Genomic DNA, 22,123 nt, shown 5'->3' with positions numbered 1-22,123 from the left:
AGACGACACCGTAGTTATCTACTTCAAAATAAAAAGTAACCCGATCAAGCAGGGATAAAGCAAACAATATTTCTAGTTGAAGATATAACAATAACATTTGGTTCTATATAATAATATTATTAATAATCGAAAATAATTTATTTAACTAAATATCAGCATTTAAAATTATAGGCTGATGAAACAAAAGTTTTTTCATTGCATGATTCAACGTAATCGGGTTATTCTCATTGGATAGTTCATACACTTATATTCTTGAACTAATTATTTAACCAGATACTCCTTTGTAATTTTAGTGTGGTTAGAAAGGTGTAGAAGTAGGTGTACCTTGATTGAATAATCATAAGACAACCTTGTTATCTTTTATTTATCTAGGAATTAATTGTAACAAAAAATAATAAAGCAAGGTACTAACTGTATTTGTCATTTAATTATATCGTTCAATATAACCATTTTATTTATTCTCGTATTGGTTCACTTGATTATTTGTATTCTTTTTCAATTGTTTGTATTTGTTAGAATCACTTTGAATATCAAGCTTACTAGTATTACATTATCTATATTGAATATGAGGATGACCGTCTATTCAGTAAAACTGCTGCATCTCAGTCAGTCAGTCAGTAACAACATACAACTTCGTACGTACGTACATCAGTTCAAGTTGCCACACCACATTAGCACAGAGATGCAGTGGTCGATTCAAATCCCGTAGTGCTAGATGTAGTAAAATTATAAGCTGTAATCAGAAACATTAGGGTTTGAAAATATTATTCAAGGATTATAATACTGTGAAATAAATTTGTAAAGAGAAAAACGAAAGGGACATGAAAAATTCAGAAGATTAGAATTTGGGAGAACACAAAGATGATTATGAACCATGTCATTCAACGTCTTCAACCATCCGTTGCTATCATCTCGCCGAACCCAACCAGGCAGTCTACACCTATCAACATGACTCAGTCCACTTGGCAGTGATTTCATGGATTTGTGCAATGTTTTGGTCTGGCCACCCCTAGCTTTCCCTCAACCTACTCCTAGTCCTACACCACAAAACATTGCACGTCGGGGCAGTCGGTGGTTGGGCATACGTAACACGTGTCCAAGCCATCTCAACTGATGAAGTTGCACTACTTCATCAATCGGTTTGCCATCCTTACCCAGTACCCGATTTCTAACAACTGAATTACTTACTCCGTGGTCGCAGGATGTACGAGCAATGTTTCGAAGACACGTATGGTCGAATACTAGTAACCTATGAATATCCTCTACTCTTACCGGCCATGTTTCACTGCCATAAAGAAGGACGGAACGAACTGATGCGCAGTAAACACGTCCTTTGGTTGGTAGACGGATATCTCGCCTACTCCATAAATGATGCAAGTTGGCAAAAGCTAGTCGAGCCTTCTATATCCGTGCTGAGATCTCGTCACACACCAGACCATAAGGGCTGATGAGACTTCCAAGATAAGTGATGCGGTCGACACGCTCAACTACTACACTCCCTATCATTAGTTTGGGTGTCAATGCAACCCAATCCTGAAGCAACACTTTGCATTTCGAGGGGGAGAATCGCATACTGCTGCATCTAGCCTTTTTGAGAAGTTCGACGTCCACTTTGTGGATCAATGTCGCATATAAAAGTGTAATTATCTGTGGAAATTTCATTTAAAGTATCTTAATCTATCTACATGTGTTTTCTTTGAATGGAAAACTGTAGTACATCCCAAATTAACAAATGAAAGAAGCAAGCAAAGTGAAAGTTACAGCTAGGAATGAAATCCTCAGTCTAAATCATACTGTTACATGCAGCATTCACTAATTAAATAACCGGGAAAAGTTTAGATATTGAACAAACATTAAACATAAATTACAAACATGTATCCTATCTCCATATCGAGGTTCATACTGGTTCATTTTCATACCAAATTATATCATAATTAATAGGGTAATAGCACAATTTGTTTGGGTAATTCCCTCCTGCTTGTAGCTTAAAATAAGTTATCTCTTCTAATACACTATTGTAATTCGTATTTTAGGGTCATGGGAACAATGAAGAATTAATGTTGTCTAAATGATATCCATTTTTCCATTTATTTCTCACACATTACGAAATATTCCTAAAGAATAAATCTCGGCAGATTCGATCGCATGTTCTAGCATGGACACCCAGGTTGTATAATCCTCACCCATAAGTTTTAACACAATTTCGACTAATAGTTTTATAATATACACTGTGTGTACTTTATCATGTTGCTGTTTCCAATTTCGCTGTCTCAGCTGGGTGGTTTGGCTATGAAGCTTTTATTGCCTGTCTGGACAATATCATCAAAACATACGTCTCTTTAAACTATATGCTGATAAAGTTGTCTAGAAAGATGATGAAAGCTTCACAGTTAAACCATCCAGCTCGAAGAACACAACACCGCCAAAATCTACATTCTGAATTACAAATATTCTGTATCATCTCATTTCGAATTTATAAAAAAAACTGGTGAAATGTTTCACAACCATTACTTATGTGTAGATTTCGATAAGTTTTGTATAAATAATAATTGAAGTTTGTTAAGAATTAGACACCAAAAGGCGTAACAATAACAAGGAGTGAATTATATAACAGCAGAACTTACCAAGTCATATTTATTAAATAATGTGTTTAAAAACTGTATCCCTACAGGTGATATTTCTGTACTGCATCCGGAAGCAATGGAAAATCTAGTAGAAATAATAAATAATTAATTGAAATTAGAGAGATACAAACATACTAATTAATTTATTCGTTAAAAAATAGAAAAGATTTCCTTGAATTTATTGAGTGATTATCTCTCGGTAAACAGAAATCTATTTATATGAATGACATGATAGTTTTGTAGATAGTAAATGGACAGTAAGTGATTATCAGTGGAGTAAAAAAAGGATTGTTTTGTGTTGTGTGGGACTTGTCATCGGTCATAGGTTATATGTTGAAGATATAACAGTAAATAACTTTCTTACAAGAAACGTGAAAACGTTATTGTTATATCTAGAGCTTGTATTCTTGCTGTACCGTGTACAATCTGAGCACTTAAACGCCAGAACCCTCCAAGTAACATGCTAGAAGACAGAAGAACAGTAGGAAGGAATATTATTCCAAACAGTGTCAAATATGGTACAAAACACTCAGGTATTTATAGTTTTTAGTAAAAATAAAATCATCATTACAGTCATCCAATCCACATGCAGTGATTTTTAGCAACTGTCCAAACGGGAAGCTACACATCGAGATTCTGGAATGTTCTTCCAAAAGATGACTGGATGGAATGTCTTTGGCTCTTTCAGAGATTCTTAGAGCTTCCTTGAGTTCGCTGTGGGCCGTCCCTACAATTTTATAAACCGCTTTATTTTTTTGTTATTCACATTTGAAGTAATGTAACCGACGAATCGATATGATGATAAAGACGGAATCACATTGATAACATAAGAATTGACAGCAAGTACAGTTATTTGTCCCTGCAGCACACTACCCCAAACCGAAAAGTTTATATTTCTACTTTGGTCGTAGAAATATCAGAAGTCAATACATGGCCTACGAAAAAACAAACTAATGTCTGTCAAAAATAAAACTCTTCAACCACTTCTCTATTGATCTAAAATTACATCAGAATACTAAGTAAACTATATTTTACATCCAATGGAGTGATTCAATATCTATAAACTCTTAGTTACAGCATCCCCGACTCTTTTTCATTAGTGAAACAATCTCATATCAAATCTCTCCATATGAATTACTTTACCAGCAAATTTTTCGAAACTCTGGAATAATTTACCACGATCTGTCTGAAATACAATCACTGGCATCATTTATTCGCTGCATCGATGCTTACTTCTCCTCTGAAAATGCCTTAGATGTGCTTACACCTGTATGTATATCTCATTCCACAGATGAGATTATAAGAACTTTAAACGTTTAATCGTTCTTATTACTGACTTCACTAAGTAAACCTACCTACTGATACTTTAAACAAACATCATCCTTGATTATCTTAGCTGATTTGGATAACATCTAGCTCGATCGTATAATAAACCTGGTACATATATTATGGTAGATCTGACTGACCTATCGTAGTGAATATTGCTTTTGTTGTTCCATGCTCTCTATTTTCACTAGTTGTAGAAGAGTATGATCTTTTATTTTATTTATTATTTATTTGAACACATAAATATTGATACAAGGGGGCACCAAATATATATGCGCCACACAAAACAATGAGAATGGGGAGAAAAAAAGGTAAGGAGTGTAAAAAAAAGAAGGGGAACAATAACGACAAGATTAATGTAAGGAAGTGTAATAATAATAATAATAATAATAATAATAATAATAATAATAATGGGGGAAACGGAAAGGTATAACCAGAAGAAATCTTTCAGTTAAGGAAGACATAACCACTTTTTATGAAGAAAGTAAAAGAAGGTTACAGCGGGATCGCCACTGGCTTCTATTCTGAGCCATATCTGATAACGTCTCTAGCCATTGTGTCGCACCATCTCTCGGATCCTGAAGAGTATTATCAATCCGTTATGGCACTGTAACTGACCTTAAATACATCGTTCATATATCAATAGGATAGCCATTTAAAAAGAACTAATAGTTCCAGGCAAACGCCTTGCATTGTTGTAATACATGTGAAAAATGTACTACCTAAACAATATTTGAACTAGACTACTTCACACAATTTAATATCACATATGTCCCCCGCGTTTATTATTGCTATTTCTATCAAGCTGATTATGCCTGTATTTGGCATGAACTCTGTTATTATTCTTTTCAGAATATACATATTAGTATATAAAAAATATTTGAATGATACATGATGATTGGTCTAACAATAGTGTAAATTAGGATAAAATTATTCAGGCCATGTAACAACAGGATAAATCAAAAAGAAGCTTCAACCTTATTGCTTAACACATGTAAATGTTCTTTAACCCCTTCTTATAAAAAAAACCACGAGTTATTGCATAAGTGAATACATTCAGTTTGTTTTCAATTACGAATAACAATTCGACGAAAGCAAACATAAACATTAGTTCAATGTATCTTACTAGTCGAGTACAGATTCATACACTTAACTTTTAGAATGAGACATTTTTTATAAACATTAATAATAATACTATCCATTTACTGGAATTAAAGTAGATTGACGAAATATTGGAATTTTTGTAGTCAACCATGGTAAACAATCAACACCCGTTTGAAGTCACTGCCAAATGTATTTACGAATTTACATGTACTTGTGAAAGGAAGGATTGAAAGAAGGCTATTCTACAAGATTTTCGGGACATATTCCTAATAAATTGTACTTAACAGCAATTAGTGTTTTCACAAGCGCGATCACTAAATATTCAATGAGTAATGGAAATGAAGCGGGCATTTTGAAAGTATTCAAAATAATTAGCAAGCAACGCACACCACCTTTACTCCACTTTACAAGGACTATTATCATCGATGACTTCCAACTTGACCTTTGTATACAGAAAGAAAGTGTGGTAAACCTATCATTGTCATGGTAAGAGAGTTATATTATTTTAACACTATTCAGTTACATTATGACTGATGAAAAAAATCCCACTAAACTTCATTATTCAAGACGTTAATTTTAATTTTATGTTAAATAGATTCCTTGCTTATCACTAATTTAACAATTTGTTTTTATTTATCGTCTCTTTTTTTATCATTTATAACTTCATTCCCTTCTTTACATCACTTCATCTTCAATATCTAAAATACCAATCAATCTTAACTATCACATCACATATGTTGTTTTCTCTTCATGTTTCGTATATCGTTTCGAAATAAATTTGATTGATTACGGTGCATATAAATATTAATTAAGTAACTTTAGGTCGTAATGACAGATATTCGGCTGTTCTGAAACATAGTGAATTCATGTAATTCCGTAGATCCTACTCACTTCGCTTTATTTAAACATACATTTATGATCAGTATAGCGTGAAACAGATTGTCCTGAATTCGAGTCTCGTGTATGGAATCGTGAATACGCACTGCTGCGAAGTCCCATACTAGAACGAGACGGCCGTTCAGTACTTCCAGGTTTTCAATGATGATTTACCATTGATCGACTTATGAATTCAACTACAAACATACATTTAAGTTTTCAGTTTTAGATTTTAAACACAGATGATATTTATTGGATTTTAATGTATATTTTTCGTTGAATCATATAATTTGGGATTAATTAATTAAATAAAAAAACATGCACATTTTCACTGATTGAAATTATCCACACGTTTTTTTGCATTAGAATTTGTGTTTAGTCATATATCAGTAGTGAATGTTTTTAGAGAGAAAAAAATGCGAAAAACTTTAATCATGATTAAAAAAATAAGAAAAGATCAAGAACTTTTCAAAAAAAATTTTGTAATTTATTAATGTTATATCCCGATGAGAATTAGGAATGGTAACTAATGGGAACTATTTATAGACCAATATGATACATATATTTTTATTATATAATTGTTAGATAGGTAAGCTACACATATTCATGTTCCTATTATTAAAAGCTTTATTTTGATCCATAGATTATTATTATGCGAATTACCGTTCTTGAGTTCTGCCTAGTCTATTAATTACAGTCTCTTACATTTACAGCCACTTTTGGTTAGACCTTATGCAAATGTTATATTTTATTTTGTAGTGCGATGTGGTCTGTTTGGTTTATATATATAAACCTAGTATGTTTGAAATACATGATTCATATAGCAGAGGCTGAGATAAGTGTTTTGGACTTAACAAGCAGGGCTAGACAGGAAAAAAGACCGATAAAGACTATAGACTGATCGTACGGGTTTATGCGTCATTGGTTCGGTCGACAGATCACTGTTTTCTAATTGGCGGTATCATTACGCTATATATTAATGGGGCACAAGTTATTAGGTTGAAACATATGGTTTTCAATGAGTGAGTTTCAAGTTCAAATCTGACAGTTTTTTTAAGGTGTCATTTACTGTAAGCTGGACAACTTAGTTGTGATGTTTTTACTGTCATTTATCATTATCTCAAACTTATATTTTAAAAAAATTGGACTAAACAATTAATTTAACTCTTTATACGGTACAGAATCGTGTATTCAACTTTGAGCTATACTCATGACGTGAACGGTAACATGTTGCCCACATCAAAATGGAACACGGCCCGAACACACAGCTTAGTGGACAAAAGGTAAATGTCTTAATTATTGACGCATCCTTCTACAATTAACCAACAAGTAGGTAATAGAACATGTTAAAAGTCGAGTACATAAACCTCTACATGATTATTAGCTGCTACTACTAGTAGTAGTAGGTCACAGCACGGTGTCGAAAAGTAGCCGGTGAATGCTTAATTTCTTTTTTAAGAAAAATAGAAAACAACATACTTTGGATAGATAAATTGTTCAGATAATCTCATGTGATTACTATAGCCAAATCTACGTAGTACAGTCCATGTAGTCTCATGACGTCCTTTTTGTATAAACATTAAATGCAGGAAAAGAAATCCTAAAACATATATTTAATAAATAAGAAAAAAAAAGAAAAACACTTATAGTAGTAACAAGTACAATGAATAGCAAATGACCACTACTTGTATGCATTAGATAAAGAACAGAGCTGAAATCATCTGCTATACACCTCTTGTAAATAGTTAAACAGTAATTCAAAGAATTAAAGTCGGTTAGCAACTAGCAGTGGACTTTAAGATATTCATTTCATCCTGTTTGAGGCTCGCCTGCTTGATTTGCCTGTACCCCAGTACTGATGGTTACATTAAAACCCGGACATAATAATCTTTTGCCTCCACTGTCAGTGCATTATCTCCTGAGCTAATAATTTAAGATAGCTACTAGTTTGTGCATTGATTATAAGTTTCATTTATAAGGGTTTGTATATAATAGTAACTCAGATCAACAAATCAACGTGTGAACTTTAACTAATAAATGATTTTCGTGAAGCTCGTCAGCTTATTAACCGATAGACGAACAAAAACATCAATTACAGTTATTGAATGAAATGGATACTTAAGATAATGGGAACAAACAAAGCGTTGTCAATTCAGCAAATGTTTAAGACACAACCAAGAGAGTCTTTTGAACGAATGCTTTACGCATGCTTCAAAGAGACAAACAGAAGTCGATTAGGATTTTTTGAATTTTGCACCATTACTATTTTCACGGCCAAATTAATCAACCACCGCTGTCGACATTTAAGTTCTTTGAGTAGATACCTTGATATTATTACCTATGGTTTTTTCTAGATTGAACTCAATCAAACTGATGAGAATTCCAGAGAGGATGAAACCGTTATCTTAAAATTCTTCTGGTAATTTTTAATCCAAGAGGCTCAATTCTTACAAGTGATTGATCACTTGATAGTGACCAAAAACATATTTGTCTAGTCGTCTTAATGCTGATCAAATTTATCGATGTAGTTGCAATCTGGCTACTATTCCAAATAACTCAAGATCGCCCGTACTATGTTGAGACGTTAGGTAGTTGGAGGAAGTCAGGAAAAAACCCTGGACCGAAGTTTCATGCCAATTAGAATGTATCAGTAAGGAGTACCTGGAATCGTTATGGAACTGATGCTCTCAGCAAGAATCGAATGGGTCATCTATTTTCACAGTTTGGGACGTTGCTACTAAACGGGCTTGAGTCCAACAGAAGCTTTAATCCCGTTAATGTTGCAGGTACAAAATGCTGGTAAGTGGCGACCTGTACAAAACTATGTCTAGGACGTCCCAGAGATTACTTCCAATCAACTAACAAGGTATATTTTAGTATGATTTCCAAATAATTACTCGGAGAATCTTTAGTGCTTCGAACCATACAAATTGTACATACGACTACATAAAAGACTGATATCCTAAAAAAACAAGAACATTCTTTTCTATACATTTAAATAAAAGTAATTAAATACACAAGTAGTGGTGACAAGTGTACTTTTAAATAAAAAGATGCATTTATTAACTAACCTTTTTGAGTTAATCCATTCACAGTAACACCACCGGGACATGATTGTTTAACCAATTGTTTTACATCATGTAATGATTGTGCTGTTAATGGAATAGAGAAGCAACGTGTCTGAAACGCTTCCAATTCACGGTCGGATAAATAACCATCATTGTCCGTATCACATATTCGAAATATTCTTGTTAAAGCACGTATACACTCTGGTGTAAGCTAACAATAATAATAATAAATGAGAATATTTATATTTGAATAAATACAGCGGCACATCAACCATTCGAAAAAGTAATCATGAGACAATAAAACATGTGATACACTCTTAACAATTATTATTATTGTACATAAAAAAAGCGTTTAAGGTCAGTGAGATAATTACAAGGTCTTTTACGTTTTATAAGATAAAGAAAAAAACTGAAAATACCACTAACGACGATAGTTCATTGATTTATTTAAACACGTAAACATTGGTACAAGGACACACCAAAAATATCTGCTCCACACTTCTCCATTCAATTTGTGTGAGGGCTGGAATACTGCCAATACGTCCAAACCGAAGCAGGTGGTTTTCTTAAGGGTTTATTCCCTGAGCCTTTGACTTAGAGCTCTAATCCAAAAGGCAGTAATACAACGGTAGATGAAGTCCCATGGTAGCCGGTGACTAATAATAGGTTCAAACGCCATTTGTTCCTCTGGATCCTGGAGCCCATGTGCACCGTTGGTTTGAAATCAGAGTTTCCCAACTCCCTCAGTGAACTCTCCGTGTCCACCAACCCGGTTGCAGCGCCGGATATTCGCTTTTCATTTTCTCAGTTTGATAAAAAACACCCCCTTCGCGAGGATCCATTGAGTAGGACTTCCGTGGCAGTGGCTGTATATGTGTGGCCATGTGAGAGCAGACTTTCTCAATATTTGGCCGTACCAGGGAATCCGGAGGCAACGACGTTAGAATCATGTACAAAAGTACAATGTTTCAATGTGTTAAAATTTACATTTACACATTATAAACACTGAGGTAATCGAAATAAAAACCTATTGGTATAACCAAGTACGACACGGATAGAGAGAGAAATATATAAATGAATAATATTCTACTTCCTCCAAACAGCTCAAATAAAAAATTTGGCGATTTCAGAAAGCAATATCACCATATCATTTGGTTTAAAAACCTTCCAAACTTTTATAACATATACATACATCAAACAATACTGTATTTCGAAATAAATTAGTGATTGAGTGAGTGTTGTACAAAGTCCTATCCTAATACTGATAACATAAGCTTCCTATACGCACATTCAAACCAGCTACTGAATCGAAAGACCAAAAATAGATAAAAGAAGCATTTAATTGGTTCACCAAATCGATAAATGGCTGTAGACTCGTCCTTCAGAAATTTAAGGCACAATTTACCACAAACGAAAGGGGCTGGGGATAGACTCCATGTTGTCAGCTGTGAGTGCATCGTAGTCGTTAATTACGGTTGTTTTTGCTTATTTGGTCACTCAGTTGTAGATATTCTGGAATAATTTTCGTGATAGGATTAATTGGAAGTATGACTTTTGCTATATTGTACTTTTTCATCTATCTTGACTGACTGCGCTACACTTCACACGTCCGTAGAATGGTGGAGTGGCATTATCGTCGTAGAAAACTTTACACTTTTCATGCGTGCCAGCTAAAACGATAAAGAACTGAACAAGCCCTCCATGATGAATTGCGATAGCGTAAATAATAATTCCCACCCATTTTGGTTGGTTGCAAGGTGCAAGGTCAAAATTGCGAACGAGAGTAGAGTTTATTCCCAGTCATGGAAAATATCTCAATAGTTTGAAAATGAAGTCATATTTCCGTCAATCGCGTAGGCTTGATAATTGGACAATGTCTGATTGACCTATTGTGTCACTTTTCTATGTAGGCCTATATTACCTCAACAAATAACAACACAGAAATTTACAATGTGACGATGGATCAGTGATTGAACAGTTCGACTTTCAACCACCCAAAGCAGGTTTAAATCCCACACTTCACCTACTTTCAATTCGAACAGCTGGATAGTAGTATAATTAACGTTCACACATAGTGTGGCTTAAAACCGACTTTTCAGGTTTATATATAGTGAGTTAAACAATTCGATTTCCTTATTGAATAAGAAGGAATGGGAAATTGTCTTCTGCAAAGCATTTCTCAACACTAACGAGAATCGACATTAATAGAATCGTTGCTTAGCATTGATACAATGAAATTATCCTAAATCATTCACAAAAAGAAGAACGATCGTCGCTTGAAAAAACATTTCCAGTATTTATCAATTGATAACGGTAATTTTTTTTTCAAAAATGTAGTTTTAATTTAGTCTCACTAAATAGAGAAATAAGTTCAATATCTATAAACCACTGGTTAGTTATCAAGTGTATAAATCACTGAGAATACAACATTCTTTTTTAATAACTGACTTACACTATTAATTTATATACAAGAAACAATTTATATCAGAATCTCAATATAGAAGTGTTTAGATACGTGAAAGAATAAACTTCCCGATAATAATTCATCGCTTGTTGAGGAGAGTGGAAAAAAACCAACTTTTTTTATGCATTGGTTCAAATAGTCATTATTCAAATAATGTATAATGAATGATAGACCTAAAAAATTCGACCTAAGGCCTCCTTGCGGCGCTGCTGGATAGTAGGAACAACCTTGCTAACCAACTGAAGTAGCGACGGAGGTCGAACTGACCACCCACTCTGTTGTATCCTTGGTCAACTCGGGTTCCAACTCGAGGCTCACTTCACCGCATCGGGTCACCCGATATGTATGCTTATGTATAAGAATTGCAGAAGTCCTCGGGCCTATGTGGTTCGTGTATGTAATTGTATGCACAGGGTGTGCAGCGTTAGCTGAAATACTGTCTACTCTGTGTATAATAAAATCGGCAGTCTAATCTCTCAGGTCGAAGACATAAAAAAACATGACAGCAAATACTAGGAAGAGGCAACCAACAACATCCCCTGAGAAAATGCTTATGCTTATGTGTGTTAGGAAGCACTAAGGCATTAGCCATGAGCTGAATGATATGCATGTAATGTGGAAGAGACAGTCTGTTACAGAAAATACGTTTCAATGGGAGCGGTGAATATCCACCTATATGTATGTTATGGGATGAATGGAATAAAACCTGTGTGTTACCTGTGTGCATGTAACGTATATCTGTTCACAGAATAGGTATATCTGTATGTATACCAAGGAATACGTGGATGAAAGTCCGTGTGTTACCTAATATGCATGTAGACTATATCTATCCAGGGTTAGTAAAAACTTCAAAAATCCTTTACTTGCTCTTCTTACGACACCGAGAAACACAAACAGACCAGCGGGGCCACGGTCCCCCACAAAACCACATCCACGCGGTGGGGTTGTGAGCCTTGAAAACATAGTGTTTTTCCGGAAGGGCCTACATAAGCGTCCCCAGAAAAAGATTCACCAACTAATGTAGCTGGAACACAACCACCGCCTCAAAGCCCATTTTCATCCATTAAGATCATTTGACATTCTCACTGGTGTTCTGATTAGAAATTTGAGTTAAGAACTTGTGTGGTCTGTCGACTGGAGTTAATGTGGACAACATAAGAAAGTTACACTAAACGCTGAGGTAATCAGTTCACATATCATTAGTTTAGGTTTCACAAAGAAAAGCGGAACAATGTATGAAGATAGCCAAGACGTTAAAAAAGAACATGATGGAGAAGATTTGAAGTTCAGTCGACTCCTTTTGGTACCGTTGGGTTCTCAACACGAGATAATCTAATTGCAAAGCTTTTATTGTCGCTTTGGACACCATAAAAGTTTACCCCAAGTATAAATGAGTTTTTAGCTATTCTATAAGTGTTCAATCAGCTCGACCTGATGGTCTTGTTTGTGATTGGTTGTTTTCGTTGGTTTCATTGTCTTCAATTGCTTTTGTTCAGTTAACCATTGTGTTATGAACGGGGAATTAAGAAGCCCAGACAATTACGAAAGCTATTTTCTTGGGACATTATTGCATTTCATTCAAAACCTGTAAAACACTTATATTTATTTTTGTCCCTATCTTATTCTACATAACACGAGCTTTCGTTCTATGTATCATTCACTAGCATACCCTTTTTGTTCCAAAATATTGTAATTTAAACATTATATTTTGCACTATAATTTCTACCCTAATTCCCTGTTCGGGCATAACTGTATTTTTCCAAATTATCCTACGTCGTGGTCAAGATATGCACTTATTTATTCATGTACATTTTTGTAGTAATCCGAATTCAGAGAATCCAGAGTTTAGTGTTCCAACTGTCTTGTCTTCTTTCACGTGTGTGCTTGCCAACCAATCAGGATTTAGAATAGTTCTCTCTACCCCAATCGAACTCACGCGTATTAGACTCAAGGTTAAGCCACTCAGCCTAACGCGTCAAGGTCATAATTTAGACTACACAGACCAAGGTCAAGTCATAACAAGTATCACGGGGTAAAAGCGATCCAAGGTCATAACAACTGGCGACGGAGAATTTTTTTCTTTCCTATATTGATTGATCCAGTACAAAATGCCTGTTTCATTGGATGACCTTAAAACTATTCTTCAAATGCAGCAAGCACAAAATGAGGCAAATCAGACGAAGCTTTTGGATGCATTCGCACGAATGTTCTCATTACAGTCGTCCTCAGCTTGTCAATCAGATAAGCATGAAAGCATCATAAATTCTATTTCTGAATTCCAGTATGATCCTGAAGCTAATGTCATTTTCAGTTCGTGGTTTCACCGCTGTGAAGATATTTTCCGCGTTGAATGCTCGCATCTTGATGACGCAGCAAAAGTCCGCTTACTCTTAAGAAGACTGGGAACACAGGAATATAATAAATATGTGAATTTTATCTTGCCGCAAAATCCACGAGATGTATCATTCAAAGATACAGTCCAGATTTTATCTGATATTTTCGATGAACAGTCCTCATTATTTAATACTCGCTATAAATGCTTCCAAATAACGAAATCTCCAGAGGACGATTATCTCACGTATGCCGGGAAGGTAAATCGACAGTGCGAACGCTTCAAAATAAACGAAATCACAGCGGACCAATTTAAATGCTTGATTTTCATATGTGGTCTAAAGAATGAAGAAGATGCAGATGTCCGTACCAGAATGTTGGTACGCATTGAACAAGAACCAAATATGACATTACAAATGGTCACAACCGAATGTCAGCGGTTACTTAATCTCAAGCATGACACTGCGATGGTGCAACAGAAGGGTAAACCTTCCGGTTCTGATTCAATTAATGCGCTCCGATCCATAAAATCATCGAAACAAAACTGTACAAGCATGAAAAAACCTGCCAACCCCCCATCACCATGCTGGTTCTGCGGAGCATGGCATTTTGCAAAATTCTGTCCGTTTAAGAATCATAAATGCCGCAAATGTCATCGCATTGGCCACAAAGAAGGTCATTGTTCGTTAAATAAACGCAAGACTAAACATCGTAGTGAAAATTCAAAGCAACAATCAAATAGTCAGATTAAAACCACGTTTGCAACCTTTAAAGTTGGATTTAAAAATAGGCGGAAATTTGTAAATTTATTAGTAAATGAAAAACTTATACGACTTCAGTTGGACACTGCTTCTGATGTCACGTTGATTTCAAAGAACACATGGCACAAGTTAGGATGCCCATCCATCCGACCGACAGAACATGTCGCCCGAAATGCGTCAGGAGACATAGTAAAGTTGACAGGAGAGGTCCTATGCAATGTTCAACTTATGGGAAGTAAATTTACAGATGTTTGTTATCTAACAAATCGACACGATTTAGATCTATTGGGATTAGATTGGATTGCACATGTTGATACTTTGAACAAATTATTAGATGAGGTATGTTCTCAAAATGTTTCCTATGATTCTATCCAAATCCCTAATGATATTTCTAAATCAAATGCCTCCGACGAATCATCCTCTCTGGATATTAACGAATTAAATGCTTCTGATGAAACATGTTCTTATGATCTTTCTGAATCAAACAATTCAAATGTTATGTGTTCTCACCATGTCAAATCAAATACCGCCGATTCATTGCCTTCTCATAAAATTTCCAAATCGAATACTTCAGACAAAGTATGCGCTGGTGAAACTTCGGAATCTCATGTACTTCTTTCTAATGTTATGTCTACATCAAAGTCTTCTGCTTCCTCTCAATTGTCGTCCGTATCTTACATAAACCATCTTCGACAAATTCTTCCAGTGACAGCTGCTCGAATCGCTGAACACACTCGCCGCGATCCTATCTTAAGACGATTATCTACATTTATCCAGCGTGGTTGGCCCCCACGTATAACATCTCATGAACTGAAACAGTATTATCAACGACGCCAATCTTTATCCATCGTCAATGACTGTATAATGGTTGCTGATCGCGTAGTGGTTCCGTATAACTTACGCTCACTCGTCCTGAAACAACTGCATACAGCCCATCCAGGTACTGGAAGAATGAAAGCTATTGCTCGAAGTTATGTATATTGGCCTAATATCGATGAACACATCGAAGATTTCGTGCGTGCGTGCAGAAAATGTGCTGAGGTTTCTAAGTGTCCACGAAAAGCTGAACTACATTCCTGGCCATCTCCAGAAGAACCTTGGTCGCGTATACATGTTGATTTTGCTGGCCCATTCCAGGGTACGTACTTCCTCGTTTGTGTTGATGCTTATTCAAAATGGCCGGAGATTTTTCCTATAAATCAAATCACTTCGCAACAGACTATCATGAAGCTACGGCAGTTATTCTCCCGTTTTGGAGTTCCAGATGTTCTCGTGACAGATAACGGCACTCAGTTTATTTCTTCCATCTTCTCAGATTTCTGCAAGAGGTTTGGAGTCAAACATGTCCGTTCACCTCCGTACCATCCACAATCGAATGGTCAGGCCGAAAGGTTTGTAGATACCTTCAAAAGAGCGCTACTGAAGGCAAAAGGGGAGGGAAAGATAGAGGAGATTCTTGATGACTTTCTCTTGGTCTGTAGAACAACTCCAAACCCATCAACACCAAATCAAATGTCCCCAGCAGAAATTATGTTTGGTAGAAAAGTAAGAACTGCCCTCGATGCCATGAAACCACAGCAAATAGACATCGGAAAAAGAAACAGAAAGATGGAAAACCAATTTGATCGCCATCATGGGGCGAAACGCAGAATTTTCCAGAAAAATCAAAAAGTATACGTCCGCGATTTCCGATATTCACCTCCACAATGGACCAGTGGACGCATACTTAAGAGACAAGGGAACGTAATGTATGTGGTGGAAGTTGAAGGACAGAAGTGGACACGCCATGTCAACCACATACTGGAAAATGCTGGCACTTCACAGAAAACCGAGAAATTAGACTCAATGTGGAGAATCATTCTGGACAGTTTTGACATAAAATGCTCAGCGACTCAGAAGACCACGCAACCTGAACAAAGTCCTATTAGGAAAGCATCACGGAAACGCAGAAGACCAGATATTCTACAGGTAGACCCAAAGAGGAGAACATACGTTTCCGAAGGAAGATATCAATGATGATATCTCAGCACTTACCTGTATATAGTAACTAACCATTTTTTTTTTTTTTTTAAAGGGGAAGGTGTTATGAACGGGGAATTAAGAAGCCCAGACAATTACGAAAGCTATTTTCTTGGGACATTATTGCATTTCATTCAAAACCTGTAAAACACTTATATTTATTTTTGTCCCTATCTTATTCTACATAACACGAGCTTTCGTTCTATGTATCATTCACTAGCATACCCTTTTTTGTTCCAAAAATATTGTAATTTAAACATTATATTTTGCACTATAATTTCTACCCTAATTCCCTGTTCGGGCATAACTGTATTTTTCCAAATTATCCTACGTCGTGGTCAAGATATGCACTTATTTATTCATGTACATTTTTGTAGTAATCCGAATTCAGAGAATCCAGAGTTTAGTGTTCCAACTGTCTTGTCTTCTTTCACGTGTGTGCTTGCCAACCAATCAGGATTTAGAATAGTTCTCTCTACCCCAATCGAACTCACGCGTATTAGACTCAAGGTTAAGCCACTCAGCCTAACGCGTCAAGGTCATAATTTAGACTACACAGACCAAGGTCAAGTCATAACAAGTATCACGGGGTAAAAGCGATCCAAGGTCATAACACATTGATTATGTGGTTGATTGATTTTTTCCGTATAGGTTGATAGATCAACTTCGGCTATTGGGATGAAGTGATTCAACACTTGTGGTATAACTATAAAGCATGCTCGTACATGAAATAAGCCCTGATGATGTTGGACAAGACGGCAATGAAAGCTCCACATTTAGGCCATCTAGCTTACAAAGTTCAAACAAATATCAATGAAAAACATTTACTTACTTCTTTCTTTTCAGCATTATACAAAGGAGCAGTCGGATAAAGAACAGCTTTTTGAGCAAACCAAAATGTTTCACTTAAATTTAACATAGTTTTAGCTGAACACTAAAAAACGAGTATTTTTTTGTAGAAAGAAAAAAAATTATAAATAAGAGACTGGAAAGTGAATGAAAAATTGACAAGAGAATTATAAAATATATGGGAAATTCAAATTGAATATCAAATATCTTGAATATTTTGATACTAGTTTAAGTAACATGACTTATATGTGCCTGGTCCTGTGTATTGTAGATGACTGACCGACTGACATGACTTAGAACTGATCGCAATGCTACAAATCCATTGACTTTAAGTTTCCGATTAGATTTCGAATTCAAAATTATCCTGTATATACGTTTTTTATTCTGCGAATTCATTTTTAAATTACAGCTTGCATTTTATGTAAATTGTGATTTAATTTGCTTGACAAATGTTCTAATCTCAACAAGAATTAAAATAAAAAGGAATTCTAAAAAATTAAGGGAGTATGTACATACAAGTGCATTATTATTATTATTATTATTATTATTATTATTATTATTATTATTATTATTATTATTATTATTATTATTATTATTATTATTATTATTATTATTATTATTATTATTATTATACTGTACTACCTCGACTGGTGATGTTGTCTGGTATAGAAGTAGGTTGGGAGAAAACTAGAGGTGGCCAAATCAAGACGTGGTACTAGTCCACGAAGTTATTAACAATTGGATAGAGTCATGTAAATAGATATAGAACGCCCGGTTAGGGTCCGCGGGATTATCTTAACCAAATTGGTTAGGGACTTTGGGTGACATGGCTCAGAATCCTTTGCAATGACATAGGTGCATTCACCTCTTGTCGTCTTTTAGAAGCTGAGTTCTGTATTCTATTTAAACCTTCTTATTTTATTTTCGTGTACCTAATTTTTTCCACTACTACTGTGGTGTGTGCTATTGATGTTGACAGATACCAGTAGTATGTATCACCAACCGAAAATGGAATGCCTGGTGGCGGAAGACTGAAGGGAAGAGAACACAGAGTGATTAGTATGGAAATGAAGAAACAATAAAGTCTGAGACAATTGATGGACATTTTGAAAATGAAGTATATAGTGTATGGTTCTTAGATTTTACTAAGAGACTCTGTAATTTTGTATTTAAATATATTTGGTTGTCCCCACTTGTGTTCTCGTTGACCTCACTACTACTGTTTTTACTCCGAAAACTCTGGGATTTTTCTTGATATGGTTTTTTCATATTCACACGAATAAATCCATCGGTGTCTCATATAGAATCACCTTGACCAAAAAATTCACGTAACGTTAACATTATCAAATCTATATGTATTTCCATTGAACTAAATATTTTCCCTTGTTCTTGTATACTACTTAAACTTGTGTTAGTTTGATTATTTAATTATTTATTTACCCTGAAGAAACAGCTTACATTAAATTACGAAATGTTAAAAATCCAAATGTCTACTTATTGAAATATCACAAATATATCATTATTTCATAATAAACTGTCAATGGTTCTCTCCAACTGACACTACCCCATAACAAAAACTGTGATTATTTAATTCTTATAGTTTTAAAGGCTATCAACAATGTACAAAGAAATAAAACGACAACCCGTTTCCCCATCATTACCTCCTCAAACTGTACACATACCTCAATGCATGTTTCCACTTCACAGTATTCAGACATTAACGGGAGCATTTTCTGTATTTAAAACAAGTTTAAATGATAATAACAACAAAATAAGTTCTGAAGTAAAACTGTATCACTAAAGAGAATGTTTAATGATAACTTCCTAGTTAATGTCAATTATTAATTGAATCTCAATCACAAGTGATGATAGGGTTTCAGCTATGATACGTGTCTTAGAAATAAGAGCTACAAAGCTGAAAATCAGAATCTAGTTTGACTGGACTTCAAATTCTTAAACTGATATTTAAAAGTTAAGTTGCTTACATTAAAATTTCAATTATTCCCTATGTTCCAGATAAAAGAGAGCTACTTATTAGTGAACTTGATTTTTTTTAAATAGCTATTATCTGAAAAATTCAATGCTTTCTTCAGAACTGGAGAACAATGAATAATCTGAACAAGCAAGATAGAATTGCACCTAACTTCCATGCTGTAACCAATTTTCCAGTCGATCCATTTATTATTACTATTATCCTTATTATTACTACTACTCGGATCCAAATTCTAACAGACCCAACGAGATCTACTACTGATTTCCGCTGCTTCATATTACTTACGGCTTTATCAATTTCGCTGATACCTGAAAATTTTTGATGTCAGTCTTTCATTTAAATTGATTATAGACACAGCGTGCAACCATTAAGTCGAGTTAAAACACCAGCCAAGCTATTCCTCTAGGTGCTATTCCTGTACTTCCAGTCACTAGTTTATACGCTTAATAGACCGCTGAAACAATTTTCTTTGCGATAAATGCACTAAATATCGTATTCGCAAATAATTAATATTGTCTATTGCCGTATCTTTGGTTCATTTTGATTCCATTATTCACAACTAATCATAGTTATGGCTAGATATTTTGGGAATAACGGTTTAAAGCTATCTTAGATCTTGATCACGCTCATAGACTACGATCAAGAAGAGCTAGCGAGCGATGTGAACCGAATATCAACGTTTTTGGCTGCTGATTGATAAGATGAAAGTTTAAATTCATATTGCAATATATTCTGAATAATCTTACCGAATAATTTATTCTTTTGTTGAAACAACGTAGATTTCCCAAACAGTTTGGCATGGTTATTTTATCCCGGTTAAGAAACTAAGTAAATTTTGATTTTCAGAAATATGATAGCAATCATTCGCTGTCGCAGATAGTTTAAGGTAGTGGTTCCGGCACTCGACTTTCAACCACTACGTATTTATTGAATTCAACACGTGAACAATGGCACAAAGAGGCACCAAATATATATGAGCCACACAAATGATTAAATTTGTGTGTGGGCTGGGATACTGGCCGGGTGCCTATACTAAAACAAGTAGTTTTCTTAAGGGGTTTATCCCTGAACCTTTGATCCAGAGGTCTAACCCACAAGACGGTGGAGAAATATCAGGAGATGTAGTTTCATGGTAGCCGGCGACCAACAATCGGTTGATACTCCATTTGTTTCCTTAGGATCCTGTAGCTCATGTGTATCACTGGTTTAAAATCAAGGTTTTCCAACTCCCTTATTCAAATCCTCCGTACGCATCAACCCAGTTTAAGCGCTGGACATTCGCTCTTCGTCCTCTCAATTTCGTAAACAACACCACTGATAGAAGGTAGTGGACAGGACTTATCTGACAGTGGCTATATACCTGCGGCCATACAAGCATTTGGATAGGTTGAGCGAACTCTATGAACCGTCAGCCGTACCAGGTTCGAACCCTGCACTACTTACTTCGGTTTGAGTAGCTGGAGACTTGAATAGGAACCACACTATAATAGTGAGTGCTAATAATGCTACTTCATTGTGGAGAGCAGCTCGAGCCATTGGTTTTTTTTTTGTTTTGCTAACTTATTTCACTAACATTAAACGACGATCGGCTATTTTTCTATCGAAACACAAATCGAACATACGCCTATCTTCTTTACCCACTTTTTCCACTGGCTCAGTAGATAATATAAGCATCCAGCAAGTACCCTTTTCTATTTACTAAAAATACTTTAAAAAGAATAATGTATAAATATAAAATAAAATAATTCTGCTTACATTTAATTTACTTTCATGATTTATGTCTAATTTATTACCAACAATTACAATGGGAATATGTGTATCAGCATCAGTGCTGACATGTCGAATTAAAGGTAACCAATAGGATGATATCTAAGAAGAATAAATAAATAAACACTTCTTAAAAGCATAGTATGAGTTAAATGTATTGACAGGTAGATTCCTAGTGAGATTGTGAGTGTGTGAAATAGTTAAGGTCATTTACTATTAATCTTAATTATTTTAAAAGCATACAGATGACAGTAATCAGTGGCTGGAAGTGTTGGATGACAAAGCTCAGAATTGGTCACAGTGGCATAGGCGCATTTAATCTATATCATTTTATACTAGATACTGAGTATTCTAGTAATCCATCAAACACACCATTACATTATACATTTTTGTATCATATTTTCAACATTCAATATTTTTATTATTGTTGCTACTCAGTCAGTTCAGTTAGCCAAACGCAACGTAGAACCTGTCCAAATTGACATACCTCATTAGCACAGCAAGATGAAATTGTCAGGACAAAACCCACAGTAGTAGAGGTAGTAACAGTATTAATGATAATTAAAAATATTAGGCATTCAAGATACAAATCCAATATATGTACCAACCATCTCAGTTAACTACTTCATTGCCTATCATCAATGCCAGCGTATTATTTCTGTCACTTTTGTTATTCACCTTGTCGTCGTTCCAATGACGTATGATGACTTGGGCCAAAGTAAATATGCGAGTCTTGACGTTGATTATTAACTAACATCGTTAAGGTGTTTCACATTGGAAAGAGACACTTGTTTCAGTGAGCTCCTTGATTTTCAGTGGTATGCGAAACTGATTTTAATATGTAACAAGTAAGACCACCTTTAAAATGAACTAGTCTCTACAAAAATTACCTCTAACACAAAATTGATCTAAGAATGCACAACTTTTAGCTCAACAGATCA

General features: G+C 35.1%; 1 protein-coding gene across 1 annotated transcript in view; it reads right to left on the bottom strand.

Annotated features, from left to right (window-relative positions):
- RHOT2 (Mitochondrial Rho GTPase 2) overlaps window positions 1–22,123 on the bottom strand; it is a 50,078-nt gene that overhangs the window by 16,311 nt on the left and 11,644 nt on the right. The window contains exons 4-9 of the mRNA XM_051219458.1: window positions 21,171–21,284; window positions 19,105–19,155; window positions 17,406–17,507; window positions 9,002–9,209; window positions 7,410–7,530; window positions 2,625–2,709 (exon numbers count right to left, since the gene is read on the bottom strand). Coding sequence (XP_051065542.1) covers window positions 2,625–2,709; window positions 7,410–7,530; window positions 9,002–9,209; window positions 17,406–17,507; window positions 19,105–19,155; window positions 21,171–21,284 — 681 coding nt within the window. The remainder of the gene's footprint in view (window positions 1–2,624; window positions 2,710–7,409; window positions 7,531–9,001; window positions 9,210–17,405; window positions 17,508–19,104; window positions 19,156–21,170; window positions 21,285–22,123) is intronic.

This window comes from Schistosoma haematobium, chromosome 6 (genome assembly GCF_000699445.3).
Source record: "Schistosoma haematobium chromosome 6, whole genome shotgun sequence".
Taxonomy (NCBI): Eukaryota; Metazoa; Platyhelminthes; class Trematoda; order Strigeidida; family Schistosomatidae; genus Schistosoma; species Schistosoma haematobium.
This window is presented reverse-complemented; position numbering and strand designations above follow the sequence as displayed.